The 20,666-nt window shown below is 45.6% G+C and overlaps 1 protein-coding gene across 2 annotated transcripts in view; it reads left to right on the top strand.

The window, feature by feature from the left end:
* Window positions 1-435: 435 nt before the first annotated feature.
* Tet1 (tet methylcytosine dioxygenase 1) overlaps window positions 436-20,666 on the top strand; it is a 66,067-nt gene continuing 45,836 nt past the window's right edge. For both annotated transcript variants that reach the window (XM_028776880.1, XM_028776879.1), the window contains exons 1-2: window positions 436-2,268; window positions 16,035-16,088. In XM_028776880.1, the coding sequence (XP_028632713.1) occupies window positions 436-2,268; window positions 16,035-16,088 (1,887 nt within the window). The remainder of the gene's footprint in view (window positions 2,269-16,034; window positions 16,089-20,666) is intronic.

The raw sequence follows: 20,666 nt of genomic DNA, 5'->3' as shown, positions 1-20,666 counted from the left end.
AGGTTCCCTTTTATTTGAGACAAGTTCTCATGTAGCCCAGACTGAACTCAGATTCACTATGGAGCTGCAGATGGCTTCAAACTCCTGATCATCCTACCTCTACCTAAATACTAGGTAGTGTTGTAACTCATGCAACTAACTCAGTCTCCCAAATGCTGGCAATATAAATTTTAGCCACTTTGCCAAGCCAAATTCTATCTGTGTTTTCTTCCTTTGGTAGTAAATATTCTCAGTTTTCTAGCTATTAATTTATTACCAAATATCTTTCTAGTTGAGTACTAAGGACTAATAATAATATTTGCTGTTGTTATTTTAGATCCAATCCTCACGTGACCAACCTTGGCAACACCTGCAGATTCTCCTCAAAAGGAAGACTTTGCAAAGGACCAATGACCCTGTGTCCTGCAGCCTTGCATCTTTTCCTACTCTGCTGCCATGTCTCGGTCCCGCCCTGCGAAGCCTTCCAAATCGGTCAAAACAAAGCTACAGAAAAAGAAAAGGAGCCAGATGAAGAAGACATCCAAGCAGGCTGTCAAACATGGGGCATCAGGGAAGGTGATGAATCCCAGAAAACTGAAGCAATTAATTAAAAGAAGAGTTGGTAAGAAGGAAACGGAAGGCAAAACCCCCACACCTGCACCGAGTCTTCTGACGAGAGCTGGGGCCGCCCGAATGAATCAGAATCTTTTTCAGAACCCAGAGTCCTTAACTTGCAACGGGTTTACAATGGCTCTTCGAAGAACCTCTCTTAGCTGGCGACTCTCCCAGCGCCCTGCAGTCACGCCCAAACCTAAGAAAGTGCCATCTTCAAAGAAGCAGTGTATACATAACATCCAGGACGACCTGGGAGTAAAGCACTCTGAAAATGATTCAGTCCCTAGCCAAGAAGCCATCATGTCCCCAGATACAGAGAACCTAACTGGTGAACAGAACAGACGTTTTGTTGAAGGAGAGAGCCAAGAGGGAGCCTCGTCTTGCCCTCAAGGAATAGAAGACCCCCAAAGTTGTATTTCCGCATATGAGAACCTTGAAGCGGGAATTTCTTGGCCACTGGAAGCAACATGCTGTGAAGAACTGCTTTCTCATCAGACATCCGATAATGTGTGCACTTCCCCTCAGGAGTGTGCTCCATTGCCCCAAAGATCAACTTCCGAAGTTACCTCTGAGAAAAACACTAGCAATCAGTTAGCAGACTTGAGCTCACAAGTAGAGTCTCCCAAGCTGTCTGACCCTTCCCCAAACCCTCCGGGGAGTGATCATAACTGCTTTCCGGACTCCAGTTTCAGGATCATTCCTGAATTGGACCTTAAAACCTGCATGTCTCTTGATGAGTCTGTATATCCCACAGCTCTGATAAAATTCATCTTGGCAGGCTCGCAGCCGGATATCCTTGATACTAAGCCCCAAGAGGAAACCCTTAAAACTACCCCAGAACAAGTGGGAAGCCCCCCAAAGGAAGTTCTGGATGCCACCTCTGTCCTAGGACATCCCTTTAGTACTGTCCCACATCAGTGGGGATTTCCTGGTGCTAACTTCACTCATGGTGAGGCTCTGGACAAGGGCTCAGACTCACCAGAGGATCTTGGTGCTATTACTATGCTAAACCAGCAAGAGACTGTCGGTATGGATACGGATGTTCCCCTGGACCTGCCTATCTTCCTTCCTAAGCCTCCAAACACAGTTGCTACCTACACTAGCCCTCCCTCAGGGCCTGAGCCCCACAGCTCTGCCTCCTGTGGGCTTGAAGTCCAAGGTGCTACCCCAATTTTAACTTTGGACTCAGGACACGCTCCCCAATCCCCACCGAACTCTGAGTCAAGTTCAATACCTCTGGTAATAGCTGCAAACGGTATACCAAAAACTACTGAACAGCAATTTGGTGCCAATTCCTTCCCAGCAAACACACAAGGGTTTACAATTGTCCCCGAGAATGAACTCCAGCATGCCCCATTAGATCTTACCCAGCGCTCTCAGGCTGCTCCCAGCAAATTGGAAGGAGGGATTTCTCAGGTCAGCGTGACCAGCTCAGCCGATGTCAAAGCAACAACGATGTCTACGCCGGTTACACAGGCCAGGACCTCTTCTCTCCCGCGTAAATCTGCACCGACAAGGAAACGCAAGGCGTGTGGGGTCTGTGAGCCTTGCCAGCAGAAGGCCAACTGTGGGGAATGTACCTACTGCAAGAACAGAAAGAACAGCCACCAGATCTGTAAGAAGAGGAAATGCGAGGTGCTCAAAAAGAAGCCAGAGGCTACCTCCCAGGTACAGGTGAGAGCAGCCAAGGGCTGGGAGGATCTTCTGTGTTAGGCACAGCATCAGCCCCTGCCCCTAAGTACTTGTGGCTGGTGTCTTGTGGTAGATTGGTGCTGGAAATTGAATCTAGGGGTTCCCCCAAGCTAAGCATGTTCTCTACCCTTACCTGCTGCTTCCTCAGCCTTACCCAGACCTAAGTTTTTCATCTTGAGATCTATAGCTCAGGTTGTGTGTAGTTAGCCAAGGATTACCATAATCTCTAGTTCTTCTGCACTGGGTAGCTCAGGACTGCCTAAGACTTCTGTTCCAGGAACAATAAAGTTCTGAGCACACCTGCATGCATGTGGTGCATCAGAACTCACACAGATGCACATACATAGTAATAAACCTCTTTTGCTCAGTGGGGAAAGGTGCATGCTATATACTGATAACCTGAGCTTAAGGCCTGGGACCTGGATGGTGGAAGGAAAAGAACTAACTCTTGAAACTTCTCCATTGACTTCACACGCGAATGTCTGGCATGGGCTCATGAGTGATTAATTTGAGGCCAACTTGGATCACGTAGCAAGTTCAGGGTAACCTGGGCTACAGGATGGGCCCCTTTACTTCCAAGACGATTGTGAACTTTTAACTGAATTAGCCTTTTAACATCTAGACTTCAATTACCAGTCTTTTTTTGAGACCGGGCTAGCCTAGAACTCAGAAATCTGCCTGCCTCTGCCACCCAAGTGCTAGGATTAAAGGCGTGCACCACCATCGCCCGGTAGGATTTATTTATTTTATGTATATGAGTACACTGTAGCTGTCTTCAGACACACCAGAAGAGGGCATCTGATTCCATTACAGATGGTTGTGAGCCATCATGTGGTTGCTGGGAATTGAACTCAGGTCCTCTGGAAGAGCAGTCAGTGCTCTTAACCACTGAGCCATCTCTCCAGCCCCAATTACCAGTCTTAAAACGCTGTCTTCTTATCTGAGACTTTGAAAAGAGGTTAGACCATTAGCCAGTCCTGTGTTGATGGACATTTAAAGGGTTTCTCCCCAGATAGATTCTTAATGACAGAGGCACTTACAGGCACTTGTTTAACCCTGGCACTCAGATGCTGAGGCAGGAGGATTGTCTTGTGGTTGAGGCCAAACTAGATTATATTATACAATGACCATTTCTAAAAAATACCAGAAGTAGGGAGAGGTTTGGGAATCTTTTCAGTATTCAATTTGCTATCAATTTGTGGGTTTGTTTGCCATATATATATTTATATTTAGTCACAAAGAGCCACTAGCAGGGGAGTCAAGATGTTAAATAACCAGCTCTGCTTATATTCTACATATGTGGACAAGTGTTTATGGTCTATTTCACTGAAAACGAATAGACTGCGTGGGCATTGGTGGCATGGGTTTTAGTCCTAGCACCCAGGAGGCAGAGGGCAGAGGAAGGCAGATTTCTGAAATTCAGGGCAAACCTGGTCTACATAATGAGTTCCAGGACAGTCAAATCTACATAGAAAGACCCTGTTTCAAAAAGCAAGAGAAAACAATAAAAAGAGCCGGGCAGAGGTGGCGCACGCCTTTTTTTTTTTTTTTTTTTTTTTTGGTTTGGTTTTTCGAGACAGGGTTTCTCTGTGTAGCCCTGGCTGTCCTGGAACTCACTCTGTAGACCAGGTTAGCCTCGAACTCTCAAACTCAGAAATCCACCTGCCTCTGCCTCCCAAGTGCTGGGATTAAAGGCGTGCGCCACCACCGCCCGATTTAAAAATGTGTAGCCCAGGCTGGCCTCGAACTCGTGATCCTCCTGCCTCTGCCTCCTTCAGCAAATCCTACCGGTGTGCGCCACCACTACCGGCGGCGCATGCCTTTAATCCCAGAGGCAGGAGGATTTCTGAGTTTGAGGCCAACCTGGTCTACAGAGTGAGTTCCAGGACAGCCAGGGATACACAGAGAAACCCTGTCTCAAAAAACCAAAAAAAAACAACAACAACAAAAAAAAAAACAGAGGCAGAAGGGAGCACACAGGTGTGGGGTGGATGGGGCAATCAGAGACCCTCATGCTTCACCTAGCACTCTGGGCCTATACAGTTTTACTATTTCATCATTTCTTTTTATTTTTTTATTTTTTATTATAATTTCTTTTTTGACACAGGGATTAAAGTCGTGTGCCACCACCGCCCAGCTCCTCTGTTCTTCTTTGAGAAAGGGTCTCATATCTCTGTCCCCTAACTGTAGCCAAGAATGATAACTTCTCTGGGGAGGTTTATTTGGTTTACAGGGTAAAGTCCATCATCAGGAAAAGTCAAGGAAGGAATTCCAGGCGAGAACTCGGAGGCAGGAAAGGAAGCAGAGGCCACTGAGGAATGCCGCTTACTGGCTTGCTCTTCATGGAATGCTCAGCCTACTTTCTGAATTTTTTGGTTTTTCGAGACAGGGTTTCTCTGTATGTATCCCTGGGTGTCTTGAGACTCACTCTGTAGACCAGGCTGGGTTTCAACCTGCCTGTTTTCCTAGTGCTAGGATTAAAACCAGTTTCAGTCTGCTTTCTTGTACTTCCCGGGAGGACCAGCATATGGGTGGCTGCCCTCAGTGAACTGTGTCCTTACCGAGAATCTTGAATTTTTATATATATATATTTTCATTCTGTGCTTTGGAGTTTTGCCTGTATGTTTGTAAAAGGGTGTCAAGATGCCCTGGAACTGGAGTTATAGACAGTTGTGAAGTGCCTCGTGGGTGCTGGGAATTGAACCTGGATTCTCAGAAAGAGCAGCTGTGTTCTTAACCACTGAGCCATCTCTTCAGTCCTGATCTTGATCTTCTGATTCTACCTCCTTAACGCCTGAAATGCTTGGTGTACTATATGTAATGTTTGGCTGAACTCCTGGACTTTTATTATTATTGGCGGATCATAGTTTCTTGTTAGCATTATTTAACTTGAGGGATTGCATACATGGTTGTTTGCATGGTAAGCAAGTATTCTTTGAATGCTTCTTATACCCCAGACCCCTCTTGAATGCTCAGATTATCTCAAAGTTAGTCCATTAGTACCTCCGGCCATTGTGTTTTCTGGTGTGTGATGTTCTGTGGACACTGAATGCCGTCTTTACCGCTCAGATCTTTAATAAAGGGGAGTTCATTTGTTTTAGTGGAGAAAGATGGCAGGAACCACTGCCTCGATGCTAAACTATTATCACAATCTTAGAAAGTTGTCATGGAGCCTTGCGGTGGTGGTGCACACCTTTAATCCCAGCACTTGGGAGGCAGAGGCAGGCGGATTTCTGAGTTCGAGGCCAGCCTGGTCTACAGAGTGAGTTCCAGGACAGCCAGGGCTACACAGAGAAACCCTGTCTCCAAAAACAAAAACAAAACAAAACAAAAAAAAGTTCTGCTTGGTCAGGCTAAGCAGCAGCAGTGTGGCTTATATTATACGGAGCCATGCTGGTTCTGGGCCATCTCTGTTCGTCTGTGTATTGTTTTGTTTGTTTGTTTGTTTTGTTTGTTTTTGTTTTTTAAATTTTATTTTGTTGTTGTTGTTAGTGGTGGCGGTGGTTTGTTTTGAGATGGGTCTCACTGTCTGGTGTGGAACTTGGAGATCCATCTGCCTCTGTGTTTGTTTGTTTGTTTTTTTTAAAGATTTATTTATTTATTTTATATGTATGAGTACACTGTTGCTACCTTCAGACACACCAGAAGAGGGCATCAGATCCATTACAGATGGTTGTGAGCCACCATGTGGCTGCTGGGATTTGAACTCAGGATCAGTGGTCAGAGCTCTTAACCACCGAGCCTCGTCTCTCCAGCCCCGCCTCTGCCTTTTGCTGTGCTTGAATTAGAGGATTGAATTTGTGTGTCACCGAGCCTCCTTGTGTATTTCTGAGACAAACCCTCACCGTAGCTTCAGACTCTTCTGGAAATTGCTACATAGCGCAGACCTGTCTCAAAATGATAAATGCTCCTGCCTCAGTCTGTTAAGCATGGGAATTAAGGCCACAAACCAACATGTCTGTCCAGAAATGTCCTTCTGGTGGCCCAGGTCAGGAGCTTGCAGGATGATACCATCCATATTCCACCTTCCGTGACGGGATTTGGGAGTGAACAGCTGTCACTTGGCCTCGCTCCTCAGTGTTTCACACAGCCCAGTTTACGTAGTATGTAGGGTGTACACGTTTTTGAGATAGAAAAGTTTGGGGCTAGCCTTGGCCGTGTAGTAATCAAGGCGGAGAGTTGATTCCCAGTATTCTTGCAAAAAGCTGAGCACGTCCGCTTGTGCCCCCATCCCAGCTCTGGGGAGGTGGCGAGCTGGACACCTGTGGCTTGCTGTCTAGCCACTTCAGCAAAATGGGTGAGCTCCTAGTTCACTGATAGACCCTGTTTCAAAAAAACACAAGGTGTCCGGAAGAACAGGCTTGGTTAACTTGACCTTTGGCCTCTACATGGGAACACATGCACACTTGTATACGTGAACATGCACAGACACACCGAGTAACTCCGCTCTCGGAAGCAGCCAGTGCTCACCCTTTCTCTGTGTCTGTGCAGTAGACTCTTCCCTGCCTGAGCATTTGTGAATGAGCGTCTGTTCCCACGCGAAGCAGCACTCTCCTCCCGGTGACACTCTACGGCTTGCTTTTATTTCACATTTCATATGCAAACTTAGTTTGCAGTCAAGTTTTTTTGTTAAAGAGCAAATGCAGAGTCAGGAACAGATGTGGGGTGGGGGGAGACAGCGGATGGCTCTAGCTGATCCAAGCTACGGAATGGAGTGACGTAGGTTGCATGCAGTAAAAATCCCTGCCGATGTGTGAGCATTCCTTCTTAGAGAGTTAATTTGCATCTACAGATTGCAAGATTTGTTTACCAGGTGTCAGAAATGTCAAAAGAGTTGCTCATGTCTCTGTATATGAGTGTTTGTATGTAAATAAGTACACTTTATGATGCCCACAGAAAGCCAGGAGCCACCACGTGGGTGCTGAAAATGAAACCCCGGTCCTAAGTGTACCAAGTGCTCTGAACCGTTGGGCCATACTAAAGAATTTGTTTTAAATTATGTTTTATTTTATTGAGCAGTTTTTTTGCTTTGTTAATAATCAACCTAGCTGGTTCAGGAGGCAGAGGCAGGTGAATCTCTGAGTTCAAGGTTAGCCTGGTCTACAGAATGAGTTCCAGGATAACCAGGGCTACACAGAGAAACCATGTCTCTTTTTATTTTTTTATTTTATTTTTTATTTTTATTTATTTATTTTTTTTGAGACAGGGTTTCTCTGTGTAGTCCTGGCTGTCCTGGAACTCACTCTGTAGACCAGGCTGGCCTTGAACTTAGAAATCCACCTGCCTCTGCCTCCCAAGTGCTGAGATTAAAGGTGTGTGCCACCACTGCCTGGCTCTCTTTTTATTTAAAACAAAACAATACAGAAAATGAACAACAACAACAAAATCCCTATGAGTAAGCCAAGGATGCTGGAGTAAGCCGATGATCTCAGCTCCTGGGAAGTGAAGACAGGAATTCAAAGTCATCCCTGACTATGTAGAAAGCTAGCCTGGATTATAGGAGACCCTGCTTCAGAAACAAATGAAGAAAAAAAAAATAGATTTCCCCCCTCCCCCACCCAAAAAAGAACCCATACCTGAAGACTAACTATATAACTATAACAATATTTAGATTTTGGCTTGCCACACAAAGCTGAAGGCAGAAAGCGGGAGAGGAGGAAGCAAGCGCATTGAGTTCTCTATGGGTCAGAAGCAGGCGAAGGACTAGGGGCTACTCTCTCAGGCAGGGTCTCATAGCCCAGGCTGGCCTCAGACTTGCAGTGTAGCTAAGGATCACCTTGAACTTCTCATCCTCCTGCCTCCACCTCCGTATTATTGGGATCATAGGTATATACCAACACGTGTTTGCTGTGGCTGGAACCGTGGGATTTGTGCGCTCAATTCTGTAGTGGTAAAGCATTTGTATGACATGTTTCCAGTGGGGGAGGGGAGACTGAAGGTAACAAATTCTAATATACTGAAGAGATTTCTGAAGGGTTCACAGGGTAGACAAAGACAGTTTTAGTTTCTTCACAGTACCATCTTATCAACAAGTTGTGTGTGTGTGTGTGTGTGTGTGTGTGTGTGTGTGTGTAAGAGAGGTCATAGCATGTTCTGAGCATCAGAGCTCTGTTGTGGAAGTCAGGATGAAAGATAGACAGACAAACAGATCCGCAGCAGGTTCTGAACATCACAGTGTATATGCAGAGGTCAGAGGTCAACCTTCGGGTGAGTCCATTGTATCACCTTTCTCCCGCTGAGGCACCTCCAACTTCACCCCATTTGTGTTTCCACAGTGTGGGCTCTCGCTGCACTGTTGAGGATTTTCAGTTTTGAGGCTCTCAGCCTCCTGTGAGCTTCCAGAACAGCTGTGTCTCCGGGGGTTCCCAGCGCCTGGCTTTCACTATAATTTTGTTTCACATTTCAGTAACATGACAATTATGGTGTCCTTCCTGATCCTGTTCTGTGGTGATCTTTTGCCCTCCTTTTGAAATGTTTTCATGCCAGCACGTGACAGGATTGTAATGTTAGTACCCGGGAGGATTGATGGCAGGACCAGTTAAGCTCCATGACTTCAAAACCACCCTGGGTGACACAGAGAATATACACCTCATTAGACACAGTTTCACCTTGTCCTAGTATTATTATTATTATTACTATTATTAATTAGTATTATTTTGGTCTTTTTCAAGATGGGTTTTTTTCTGTGTGGTGCTGGTTGTTCTGAAACTTAGAGCAGGCTGGCCTTAAATCCCACCTGCTTCTGCCTCCCAGGCCATGGGGTTAAAGCCTATCTTACTGCAGGGCATTGGTGGCGCACGCCTTTAATCCCAGCACTTGGGAGGCAGAGGCAGGCGGATTTCTGAGTTCGAGGCCAGCCTGGTCTACAGAGTGAGTTCCAGGACAGCCAGGGCTACACAGAGAAACCCTGTCTCGAAAAACCAAAAAAAAAAAAAAAAGCCTATCTTACTACCACATGGCTGCCTTTTCAAGTTTAATTAACTTTATCTAGCCCCTCCCCCATGGTTGTTTTTGCTGAATCTTTTTTATCCAGAACTACCACGTGAAATTTCCATGACAAGTTTGTCGGGCTAGGAGTCTTTTCTCCCCCATTCCTATCTGCCTTGTGTCTTGTTATATGGTGGGCGCCATATCGATGGTGGTTGAATTTGGGGATCATAGTGTGGAGCTGTATGTATATACTGAACATTGGGGTTGTATGTGTGTGTGTTTGTATTTTTATTTATTTATTTTTTTGCACTATTTGGCGAATAATCATTTCTAAAATGTTTGGGAAAGGATCTCACTGTGTACTCCTGGCTGGTCTGGATAGACCCGACTGGCGTGTGACTCAGACCTGTCACCTTGGTCTCTGAAGTTCTGGTTCACAGGTGCATCCTCTGTCTTGGAATAGGTGATGATTTGGGCATTGAGTATTTATTGGGTCTCCAGCGTTGCATCGGACACCTGACACACGCTATCCTCCGGCCATGCTCTGCCTCCAGCTAGTGAGGTAATACACTGAGTCACAGAGAGGCCAGGTGGAGTTGATGGGGAATCAGGATGTGGGCTGGGCGGTCTGCTCATTTATCCACCGTCTCTTCGTGCTGCGGTGATGGGTGAGCAGAGTAGGTGGGGGAGGAGGAGAACCCAGCAGCGGCCTGGTTGAGGGATGGTCATTGAAGACAGATGGGAATCATAAGTTCTCTTTTAGGTATAAAACATACCTCCCTTACTTCACTGAATTTGTGTGTGCTTGCTTAGAGAACAGATGTTAGCCTGGCGGTGGTGGGTCACGGCTTTAATCCCAGCACTTGGGAGGCAGAGGCAGGCAGATTTCTGAGTTCGAGGCCAGCCTGGTCTACAGAGTGAGTTCCAGGACAGCCAGGGCTACACAGAAAAGCCCTGTCTCAAAAAACCAAAGAGAGAGAGAGAGAGAGAGAGAGAGAGAGAGAGAGAGAGAGAGAGAGAGAGAGAGAGAGAGAGAGAGAGAAAACAGATGTCAACAGGAATGTCTTCCTCTTAGTCCTAAGACTGGCTTGCTCAGCAAGCCTAAGAGGTCCTCCTATGGCTGCCTCCCCATTGCTAAGATTATAGCCACTTGCCAGAGGTGACCCCTTACTTTAAAGGGGTGGCATTCAGCATTCACTCTGGAGCCTCACGTTCTACTGGAAAACCTACATCTTCAGGCCTCCAGCAGTCTTGATACCAGATTTATCCAGGACTCTCAGAGGACACAGATTTTTATTTTCTCTCCCCTGAAGACAAGGGTTTCTCTGTGTAGCCCTGGCTGACCTGGAACTTGCTCTGTAGACCAGGCTGGCCTCGAACTCAGAAATCTGCCTGCCTCTCTGCCTTCCAAGTGCTGGGATTAAAGGTGTGTGCCACCACTGCCCGGCACCTCTTGGCATCTTGCTGACTTTGTCTCTGACACAGGTATTGAACCAGACTTCAACACTCTACCGATTAACTTTTTAAGGTGGCCTGTGACAAAATAGCCCAGGTTTATTTTCTTCTTGAGGGAAGTCCTTTGCCCTTGACACCTCCAAGCTATCCCTGAAGGCTTTGCATTGCAAAATCCTAAAGTTTTGAATCATCCTTCCGGGTCCAGAAATGGAACAAGCATGCAAGCTGGTTTTTTTGTGGAGTAAAAATGTCAAAGGGCTCCCTTCATGCCCCATCCCACCCCCAAGACAGGGTTCCTCTGTATATCTCTAGCTGCTCTGGAACTCACTCTGTAGACCAGGCTAGCCTGGAACTCCAGCAATCTGCCTGCCTCTGCCTCCTGAGTGCTGGAATTAAAAGCACGCACCACTATCACGCAGCTGTCAAATGATTTTCTCTTGAGAGTTTAGCTATGTAGCCCAGGTTGGCCATCAACACCCTCAGGGAAATGAGTGCTTTTTATTTTAATATATATTGCCATTGTTATCTTCTGTGTGTATGTGTCTGTGTTGAGTGTGTTTAGATGCCTGGAAGCCAGAAAGAGATGGGGAGGGGTCAGATTCCCTAGAGCTGAGTAACAGGCTGGTGGCTGTTAGCAGTCTGCAGTAGATGAAGGGAACCAAACTCACGTCCCAGAGCAGCAAGCCATGTCTTTAAAGAATATTAGCTGGATAATACGTTTTTGGAACCCTATCATATGACATAGCATTTCTAGATCTGCCACAGGAGGTGTTCCATGATATATGCTCTACTATAAATAATGTATAGTATATACTCTATAATGTATATACTATAGTATATATACTATGTATATGTATATACTATAATGTATATACTATAGTATATATACTGTATATAGTATGTAGTATATATACTATACATTATATAGTATATAATATATAAGAGATACATGGGTTCTTTGGAGACAAGGTCTCATTTAACCTAGGTTAGCCCCTGGTTTCAGTATGTGGCAAAGGATGGACTCTTAATTTGCAACTCTCTAACCCCCTGCTTGAGCCAATTCCGGGCTTATCTCTCTCTTCTCTCTTTAACATTTTTTCTCCCCACCCTGGGAAACAGCTGTCATTCTTTTCTGGGAGGGATGGGCGTGTTGAGACAAGGTCACACTGTGGCTGAGTCTGTCCTGGAACTTGTTACGTAGACCAGGTTGTGGCCTGAAACTCAGAGATCCACCTGCCTCTCAAATCATGGAATTAAAGGTATAAGCTATTATAATTGGCCTAGCAAAAATTGCAATTCTTTTTTTTTTTTTTGTTTTCTGAGACAGGGTTTCTCTGTGTATCCCCAGCTGTTCTGGAGCTTCCTCTATAGACCAAGCTGGCCTTTGAACTCAAATCCACCTGCCTCTGCCTCCTGGCTGATTTATTTTTAAACATGGGCAAGTGCAGGGCTGGAGTGATGACTCGTGTTTACTGACTCACTGGCTGCTCTTCCAGAAGTCCTGAGTTCAATTCCCGGTGCCCACATGGTGGCTTATGACCATCTATGGTCATAAGGCCAATGCTCTCTTCTGGCATGCAGGTTAACATGCAGCAGAACACTCATATGCATAAAATTAAAAAAATATGTGCATGCATGTGTGCATAAACATAAGCATCATGCTCCCTTAAGCACTAAGCCCTCTTTCTGGAACCTTTGGTCTCTTGCACCTTCTATTAATTTCTGATCTATCCTATTAAAAACATCCCGTGTTAGCTAAGTTCTGAGCTGTGCCTGTCAAATCTTTAAGATGTAGGCACTGGAACAGATTGGGAATAAACTCCCTAACTCTGAGCCTGTGTCCACCCTCCTTCTACCCCAGTGGTTTGATTTAGCGTATCAGTGTAGCTCTTTCATTAACTACCCATCTGGCCAATGGGCTTTGCATTTATTTAGTAACTAATTTTGCAGACTAGTGTGTGCTTCCACATTCCCTGAAGTCACCAAGTGTAATGTTGTGTGGGTTCACAAGTATCTCACCGAGGAGCCCTACTCTCTGAGCACGATTTATTTGGTGGCTGTTACAGGTAATACATTGATTTAAAATGTATAATCACAACATAATTGTATACGTTGTGTGGCATGGTAACTTTACTACATATTGAGCAATCAAAGGGAAAGACACCGCTTTCTACAAGTGAGTGTATCTGAGGGAGGAGGCACAATCTCTGGCAGAAAGGCATGGAACTCAAAAAAGAGGCGAGGGGGACCGCCCTGAGTGACTGACTGACTCGTGGGGTTACATACTGGCAGGACGCTCTGGCAGTTCTTTCAGAAAACAGGAACCTTGAGGTGGCTCAGAGAGTTAAGAAAGGCCATTCATCCTGACCTAAATTTGATCCCTAGGACTCTAATGGTGGGAGACAATTAACTCCCCAAACTAATCCCCCTTGTACCTCACATGCTATGGAGAATGTACCCACACAAACACAAGCACACAAAATGATGATGATGATGATGAAGGCATTGGGATGTCCTTCAAAGTTGACAACATCAGCTGAATGATGGGTAAGTGTGCTCCACCGGTGCACCTGATCACCCCGAGCAGACGTGGCCATGCATTTTCAACTACTTCTTGGTTGCTTTGGTTCCCCACAGAGCCACCCCACCTCCCGACCTCTCAGACAGTGTCTCATTATGTACCTTTCCCCGTCCTGGAACTCACTATGTAGACCAGGCTTGCCTCAAACTCACATGGATCAGCCTGCCTCTGCCTCCTGGGTGCCGGGATTAAGGTGTGTGCCACTACTTCTGGGTCCACAGCAGTTCTCTGTGTTTTCTGAATTCGCACTGGTGTTATGGTTAGGTCAGAGTCCCTTGGTTTTCGTATAAACATTTAACAAAAAGGTGAACTCCATACAGCTATTGGGATAGGTAGAGTATGCACACCTTTCTTTGCATTTTCTCTTTCTTCTTTGAGATAAACTCTTGCTATACAGCTATGGCTAGCCTGGTACTTGCTATGTGTCTGAGGCTGGCCTTGAACTCATTGCAGTACCCCTGCCCCAGTCTCCCTTGGGTGCAGCAATAGCAAGCATAGACCATGTTTTTGTTTGTTGTGTGATTATTAAGAGGCAGTAAGCAGGATCTCAGTCTAGCTGATTCTCCTGCCTCAACCTCCAGAGGCAGTAGTTAGTCAACTCTCTTGTTACCATGACTACCTTCAGTAGTCCCATCCCATCCATCCCCTGCCCCATCTGTGAATTAGTTAAAAATTTTGTACAGGGCAGGGCAGTCTGGAGGATGGTGTAAGGAGGGAGATCTGGGAACACGGGAGTACGTAGTTCATCAGTAGAGCACTTGTTCAGCGTGCAAAAGTACCTAGGTTCAGGCGGAAGTACTAATAAATAACTAAATTAAATGGGAAAACAAATGCTGCCCGGGAAAGAGGGCTTTCGCGGCAGCCTAAAATCCTCAGAAGGGAGGGTGACAAAACGCAGGCCTTCCGGGGGCCTCACTCTGTTCCGAGTTCTGGTTGTGGGAATCTGTTCTGAATCCAACTGCAAGTGGAAAACCCATTTTTGGCCTCGCAGCCAGGCGAGCCATCCTGCCAATCCTGCAAATGCACTGCAGAAACTTTGGCCCCAGGAGGCAGGAGCTTGGGCGTGCTTCCCAAGATCTGTGCAGCTGTCAAGGTGGCTGTGACGGGGCTGTGATCAGCCCCTGTACAGCTTTTTGGCAGTGACCTTGGGCCAGCCCAGCTTGCCACAGCTACTCTGGTCCTCAGCCGCTAGAGCCATTGCCGCTGTTACAGCAAACGCAAGGGAGCTCACAGAGCTCTTGGTCCTGCCTATCCTGGAGTCTGGCAGGTGTCATGTGGTGCCAGCTCCCCTAAGTCTACCACTCGCTGAGCATGAGTGCAATCCAGATGTGTGTGTGTGTGTGTGTGTGTGTGTGTGTGTGTGTGTGTGTAAGTGATGGAGCTAGCGAGCGCGCGCGGATGTTCAATGCCGGGCTCAGGTTCAACTCCTGGGAAAGTGACTGGTTGACCACTAAGCCAGTGTGCAAGAAGCCTCAACCTGGGAACCCAGTTGGTGGCTTGGTTGCCGTTGATCTCGGGAGGAGAGGAGACAGAAATAGCCCCCACCCCCACAGGTTCAGGTTGGAGTCTGCCTTCTGGTAAGGTGCGGGTTTCTCTGGGCACTGAAGGTCATCAGCTTACATAGTCTTCCATCTCTGCAGTCGCCGAGAGAGTGGCGAGTGTAATTTTGAAAAACTCCACCCCCTCTCCTGTCCACATCCTGTCCTTTTTCCCTTCTAAGTGGCTGACTGTCATTTTTCAGTCCGACTTTGTCGTTGGACATTTATTGACAGAAATCAAATCGCTGTTTCTAGGCCAAGCGCGGGCTGCACCGAGGTGTGGTTCCCAGGAATGAGACACGCAGCCCAACAGCCGAGCCTGCGCTGTCCTCACTTAACCTCCCTGTCTTCAATATCGCCAATATTTAGCCTTGCCTTATAAAGTCAAAATGCACAATACCTTCCAGGGTTGCTGTGAGCCCCGATGCCCCCTTTGGCTCAGGGCTATCTCCTGCCCGGTGATAACAGAGTAGCGCGCCCCTCCCTGCGCCGACCTGCCCTGGTGCCACCCAGAGGTTCCTGCTTAGGGAGACTCCGCCATCGATCCGATGGTGGCGACCTGGGGGATTTGAGAACATTGTCTTTTGCAGAAGCCTCCGGTGATTTCGGTGGCGGCGACCAGATCCTCTGCAGAGAACTCCATGTCGCAGCTTGTGGCTGCCTGTGTCCTGTGGTGAGAGCCCAGCCTCACAGGAGATCCTTTGTCTGGGATAGTGCTAGGCTGCGAAGATCACTTTGGAGTCTCTAAGCTCTGCCTTGCCATTGGCTGCACTCTTTGTGGGGCTGTTTTTGCAAAAGGCATGCCCAGCACGTCTACAGCGCTGGCAGGCCAGGGCTGCCTTTAAACACCATGATAATGATACCAAAAGCAGTTTGCAGAGCTGCTCTCTGTGGAGGCTTCCTCTGCAGAAGCAGGCAAGATGGCTACCTCGTGGGCTTCGCCGTGAAGAATGCAGAGGCTAATTAAGACAGACTTTTAGGGGGAAAGGGGGCTTTTCCCTCCATCTTTATTTATGCAAGGTTGTTGGTTGTTTTTCTTTCCAGTGACTTTTAAAGTATACATTTTGCATAAGCTCTTCAGGGTCTGACTGATTAACATGTTGATGGTATTAAATGATATAAGTAGTTTTTTACAGAGAAGTAACAAGATTTTTGGCGGGGTGGGGAGGATGGGAGCTGATATATATATATATTTAAATGGAGGCTCACATTTCAATTTTATTTTATTTTTTTTTAAATTTTAGGTTACAAAAGAAAACAAGAGGCCCCAGAGGGAAAAGAAGCCCAAAGTTTTAAAGGTAATCAGCTCTTGATGAAATGCTATATGTATTTTTTCCATTTTATATAGTGTTTTTCTGTCATCTGAGAGTGAATTTACAGTACAGTGGATTTGGATTCTCCCAGGTTGTCAGTGGTTACATGAATTTTCACTCAGCCAGAGTTTCCCTCCCCACCCCTCTTACGGTCCACATTAGCATCCTTTATTATTTTCAGCTTCTTATAAACGCTGCACAGAAGGAAAAGTTTATATGCAAAGTGTTGACTAATCCCTTCTCTCCATCTCCTTTTGTGTCACCTGCATCTGTGGGCTGCACCCTGCGTGTGGACATCAGCCCCATGCTAAAGCAGTTGACAGCTATGATTCATTGTCATTTAGAAACATTTTTTTAAACACCTAGAAAATACTATTGTAAAATCCGATCTATCATTTTTCCTGGGAGTGGGGGAAGGGGGGAATGACCTTAGAGGTTTCAGTTCAACTTCAAGTGCACTGAGACCTTACAGTTAAACTCTAATTGCTTGATGTGAAGCCCTCACTATGCTGTAGTTAATTTTGGCTGCCATAGATTTAAGGAATCAGCGTGTTTTACTCAGATTGCATGCTGAGAGTTCAGCAGTAACCTGATTTGCTTGTTAGCTCGGGATCTGTTTGCAGTTTTGTGATGGTATGGAAGAGTTAGTTTAAAAGCCTATGGCCTCACAAGAAGTTCGAGGGGAGCCTTAGCCTTGCCAATTGCTCACAGTTTAAGATCTCAAGCTTTCCGCCGCCATCTATAAATGTTAGCAATGTAGCAATGTAGAGGAAGTATTAAGCAGCTGAACCACCTGTCTACAGAATTGTTCTGTGTGTTTAATGTAAAAGGGTTTAAATGTGATTGTAGCTTTGTGTCCACAAACGAAGTTTTAGCCCTCCAGCGCACTGAACTGTGGCAGATTCCGGTCTCATTTGCTGCCCCGCGTTGTGTGACTTTTAAATGATGGCACTGAGAGCCAGGCATTGCCTTGCTTGCTGGTTTCACTGACCACCTTGAGGTTTCTGTTTCCTGTGTGCACACAGCAAGGGCAAGAACATTTATTCATCAAAGAAGAAGTGCTTACTAGAAATTGACCACAGAGTCAGCAAAGTGGTAGGCTCCTGTGGAATGACTGTGACTGTTCGGCATGTATTTTCATGAGGCCCGGGCAAATCAAGTAGGGGTTGTTTGTAGGGCACATGAAACCAATTTATGTTTTTCTTCATGAGATCCATCCATTGGTAACCTTTTATGCTTGCCAACTATAGACCATCAGTGACTTAAATCCTTGTATTGCCTGGAATCCTACCACTTTTGTTAGTCTATCTGTCTCCTGTCACCTGTTGCAATGCAGCATATGTTTCTTTTCGGACTCATGGAGTAGACTGTGACCCTGTGGTGGCCTAATTTCTTCTGTCCCAGCAAGCAGGACTGAATTCTTGCTTCTGATGAGCTTTCTGAGGTTGGTGTCTGTTGATGAATAGGGGATTGACAAAAAATGAAAACAATTTATTTTTATTTTCTAGAATAAACATTTTTTGTTGTTGTTAATTTTTGGTTTCTTGTCTTTTTTTTTTTTTTTTAGTGGAGGGGTGAGTTTCAAATCAAGGTTTCTCTGTGTAGCCCTGGCTGTCCTTGAACCAGGCTGGCCTCAAACTTAGATCGACCTGCTTCTCTCTCTCAAGTGCAGGGACTAAAATTATGTGCCACTGCCACCTGGCTAGAAATGTTATTTTGAATGTCTTATCATTTTTCTGTGCATGTGCAAATGATTGCAGGTATACCTGGCCTCCAGAAGAGGGCAGTAGCTCTCAAATTTTGCAGTTACAGGTGGTTAGGAGTCACCTGGCATCCATAACGGGACAGTAGCAGGTGCCCTAGCTCAGAGATCTACCTGCCTCTGTCTCCTGGGTGCTGGGATGAAAGGTGTGTGCCACAACAACCTGTTTGCTGTTGTTGTTTCGGATTGTTGTTGTTTTTTGTTTTTCCTGTGCTTTAAGACAAGAATTTTCCATGTAGCACAGGGAGACCTGGGAAGTTGCTCTCTTACCTCAAGATCCAGATATTCTTGTCTCAAATTTCTAAATGCAGAATTTCCAACGTGAGCCAATATTTCCAGCTAAACTGAATGTGGTAAATGTTGCGGTTTTAAAAGTTTTATCTTTTTTAATTTTAGATATTTTTAAAGTATCTTGACAATTTTTGATCCTATTCATTTTTTTCTAGTATCCTGTCATGTGTATATCCATACACAAAGATGAAAATAAAAAAAAATCTTAAAAGAAAGAAAGCTTTGTTTCTCTGCATCATACCTGCAGTACTGATTCAGATTTGAACCGCAGAGGTGTATAAAATTCAACTAGAGGAAACAGCCTCATAACCCAGGAGTTCTTTGGCACGTTATGCAGGATTAGGAATAGTATATAAAGCTCTCAGCTTGACCTTGGGAGCTAGACTGCAAAGGTTCTATCTGACTAGCCCCCTGTGCAGGGCTCAGTGATGAGACTGTACAGGTGGATTTAGTTCCTGTCTTGTTTTTCTTTTGAAAAGGTGGCATTGTGTCAAAGACCTGATTCACGTTACTTCAAATAACCCAGATGCCCTGTCAAGATGAAGGGGCAAATGACTGATTTCTAATTTTTTTTCCATCCTCACGTATCTAGGAGGTAGTTAGATGAGGAATCTGGTGATGGAGGAAATTGGGAGCTGTACGTTATGTTATATCCTACTCTGAACCATGGCAACCCCTGAGTCCAGATGCAGGACCAGTTGAGTCCAATTTGTATCATCTCATTTCTTCTTACTTCCTTTTTTTTCTCTGACAGGGTCTCATTATGTAGACCAGGCTAGCCTGGAACTCACAAAGATCCACTTGTCTTTGCCTGCTGAGTGTTGGGATTAAAGGCGTGAGCAACCATGCTTGGGTTCATCTATTCTTTAATAAAAAATAAAAAACAATACAAACAAACAAACAACCTTGGTTGATCTAATTGGCTTCCATTACTTACCTAAATTGATCTTTGAAAAAGGTAATTAGCATTAATAATTATACATAATACATTAGATTCTCCATTTTGTATGTGTGCATGTTTATGGTGTACAAGCATTTGCAGAGGCCAGAAATCCCAGTCACCTGGCTTTCTCAATTCCTCTCTAGTTTACTTTTCAGACAAGGTCTCTCACTGAACCTCAACCAAGCCCAGGGATCCCTCTATCTTCCACTACTGGGGAGAGACATTTCAAGTGCTTCCTGGAGACCTGAACTCAGGTCCTCATGCTAGTCCAGTAAGCAGTTTGCCCACTGGGCCATCTGTGTCCACAGAGTGTGTGACACTGTATAGCCTCCGCTGGCCTGGAACATGCTGTGTAGACCAGGTGTCTCTTCTTCCTGAGTGCTGAAATTAAAGGCGTGTGCCACTGCTGTTGCACATGCCTGTCAACTTCAGAAGAGAAGTTAGATTCCCTAGAACTTTGTTTACAGTTGTTTGTGAACTACCATGTGGGTGCAGGGAATGGAACCCGCTCCTCTGCAACAGCAACAAGCACACTTGAACCATATGTCTAGCCCCACGTGCCCTGTCATTTATTGGTTCCCAGGGTGACAGATGTCTGTAATCACCACTTGAGGCTTGAGCCAACTTGTGACAGACAGAGAAACTTTGAGCCACTGCTAGTTTATAGCTGTAATACCAGCACATGGAGTGCAGAGTTCAACCCCCAGAATGCACTTCCAAAAGTTGTCCTTCAACCCCCAAATGCACACGGGAGAAAGGACTAGGAGCATGTCAGGATGAGGAGGGAGGGCAGTAGGAGCCTAATATGGGGGAGTGATCAGAAGATATTACATATGGAGGAAATTATGAAAGAATAAAGAAATAACTTAGTGTTCTCTTTGGTTTGGTTTTTCGAGAACTTGGTGGTCTTTTCAAAATGACCCCAACCAGGATAATGGAAATAGTAACATCAGTGGAGGGGGGGGAGGGTGTAGTCCAGGCTATGCCAGTTTCGAAGCTCATCAGTAAGTCTAGTAGCATCTCAATCCAAGTGGGCACTCAGAGGAGGGACACATAACAGTCATCACTTGGACCCTATTCCTTTGTTGCCAAAGGGACACTGGCTAGTACTTGGCTATAAGATATTATTAAAGTAGTTTCAGTATTTGAAACAATAGGGTGAATAAATAGAGAAATGTCAGGGAATGGTAAACCAGGAAGCTGTCTGCAGAGGCAGCTCTGCGGAAGTGATCTTGAATCCACCCTCCTCTTAGTGTTTCCTTCCTTGATGATGCTGATAAGGAGGAAACATGAAGGGGGGTGGGGAACAGGACATTAGTGCTTGTGTCACACTAGCAGAAGGCACTGTGTGTGCATGTGCATGTATGCTCTTGAAAGGAGCAACATATAGAATATTGAGAACTATTCTCTTGCCTCGTTTGAATACTCCATAAAGGTTTCTTTCTGAGCAATTATAGTAACCAATAATAGATATGTGCTTTTCATGTACATGCAAAATGATGGGCTGTGCGAGAGCGCATACACACACACACACACACACACACACACACACACACACACACACACA

This window comes from Grammomys surdaster, unplaced genomic scaffold, assembly GCF_004785775.1.
Source record: "Grammomys surdaster isolate TR1022 unplaced genomic scaffold, NIH_TR_1.0 273, whole genome shotgun sequence".
Classification (NCBI taxonomy): domain Eukaryota; kingdom Metazoa; phylum Chordata; class Mammalia; order Rodentia; family Muridae; genus Grammomys; species Grammomys surdaster.
Note: the sequence above shows the minus strand (reverse complement) of the source record. Positions and strands in the feature narration are given on the sequence as shown.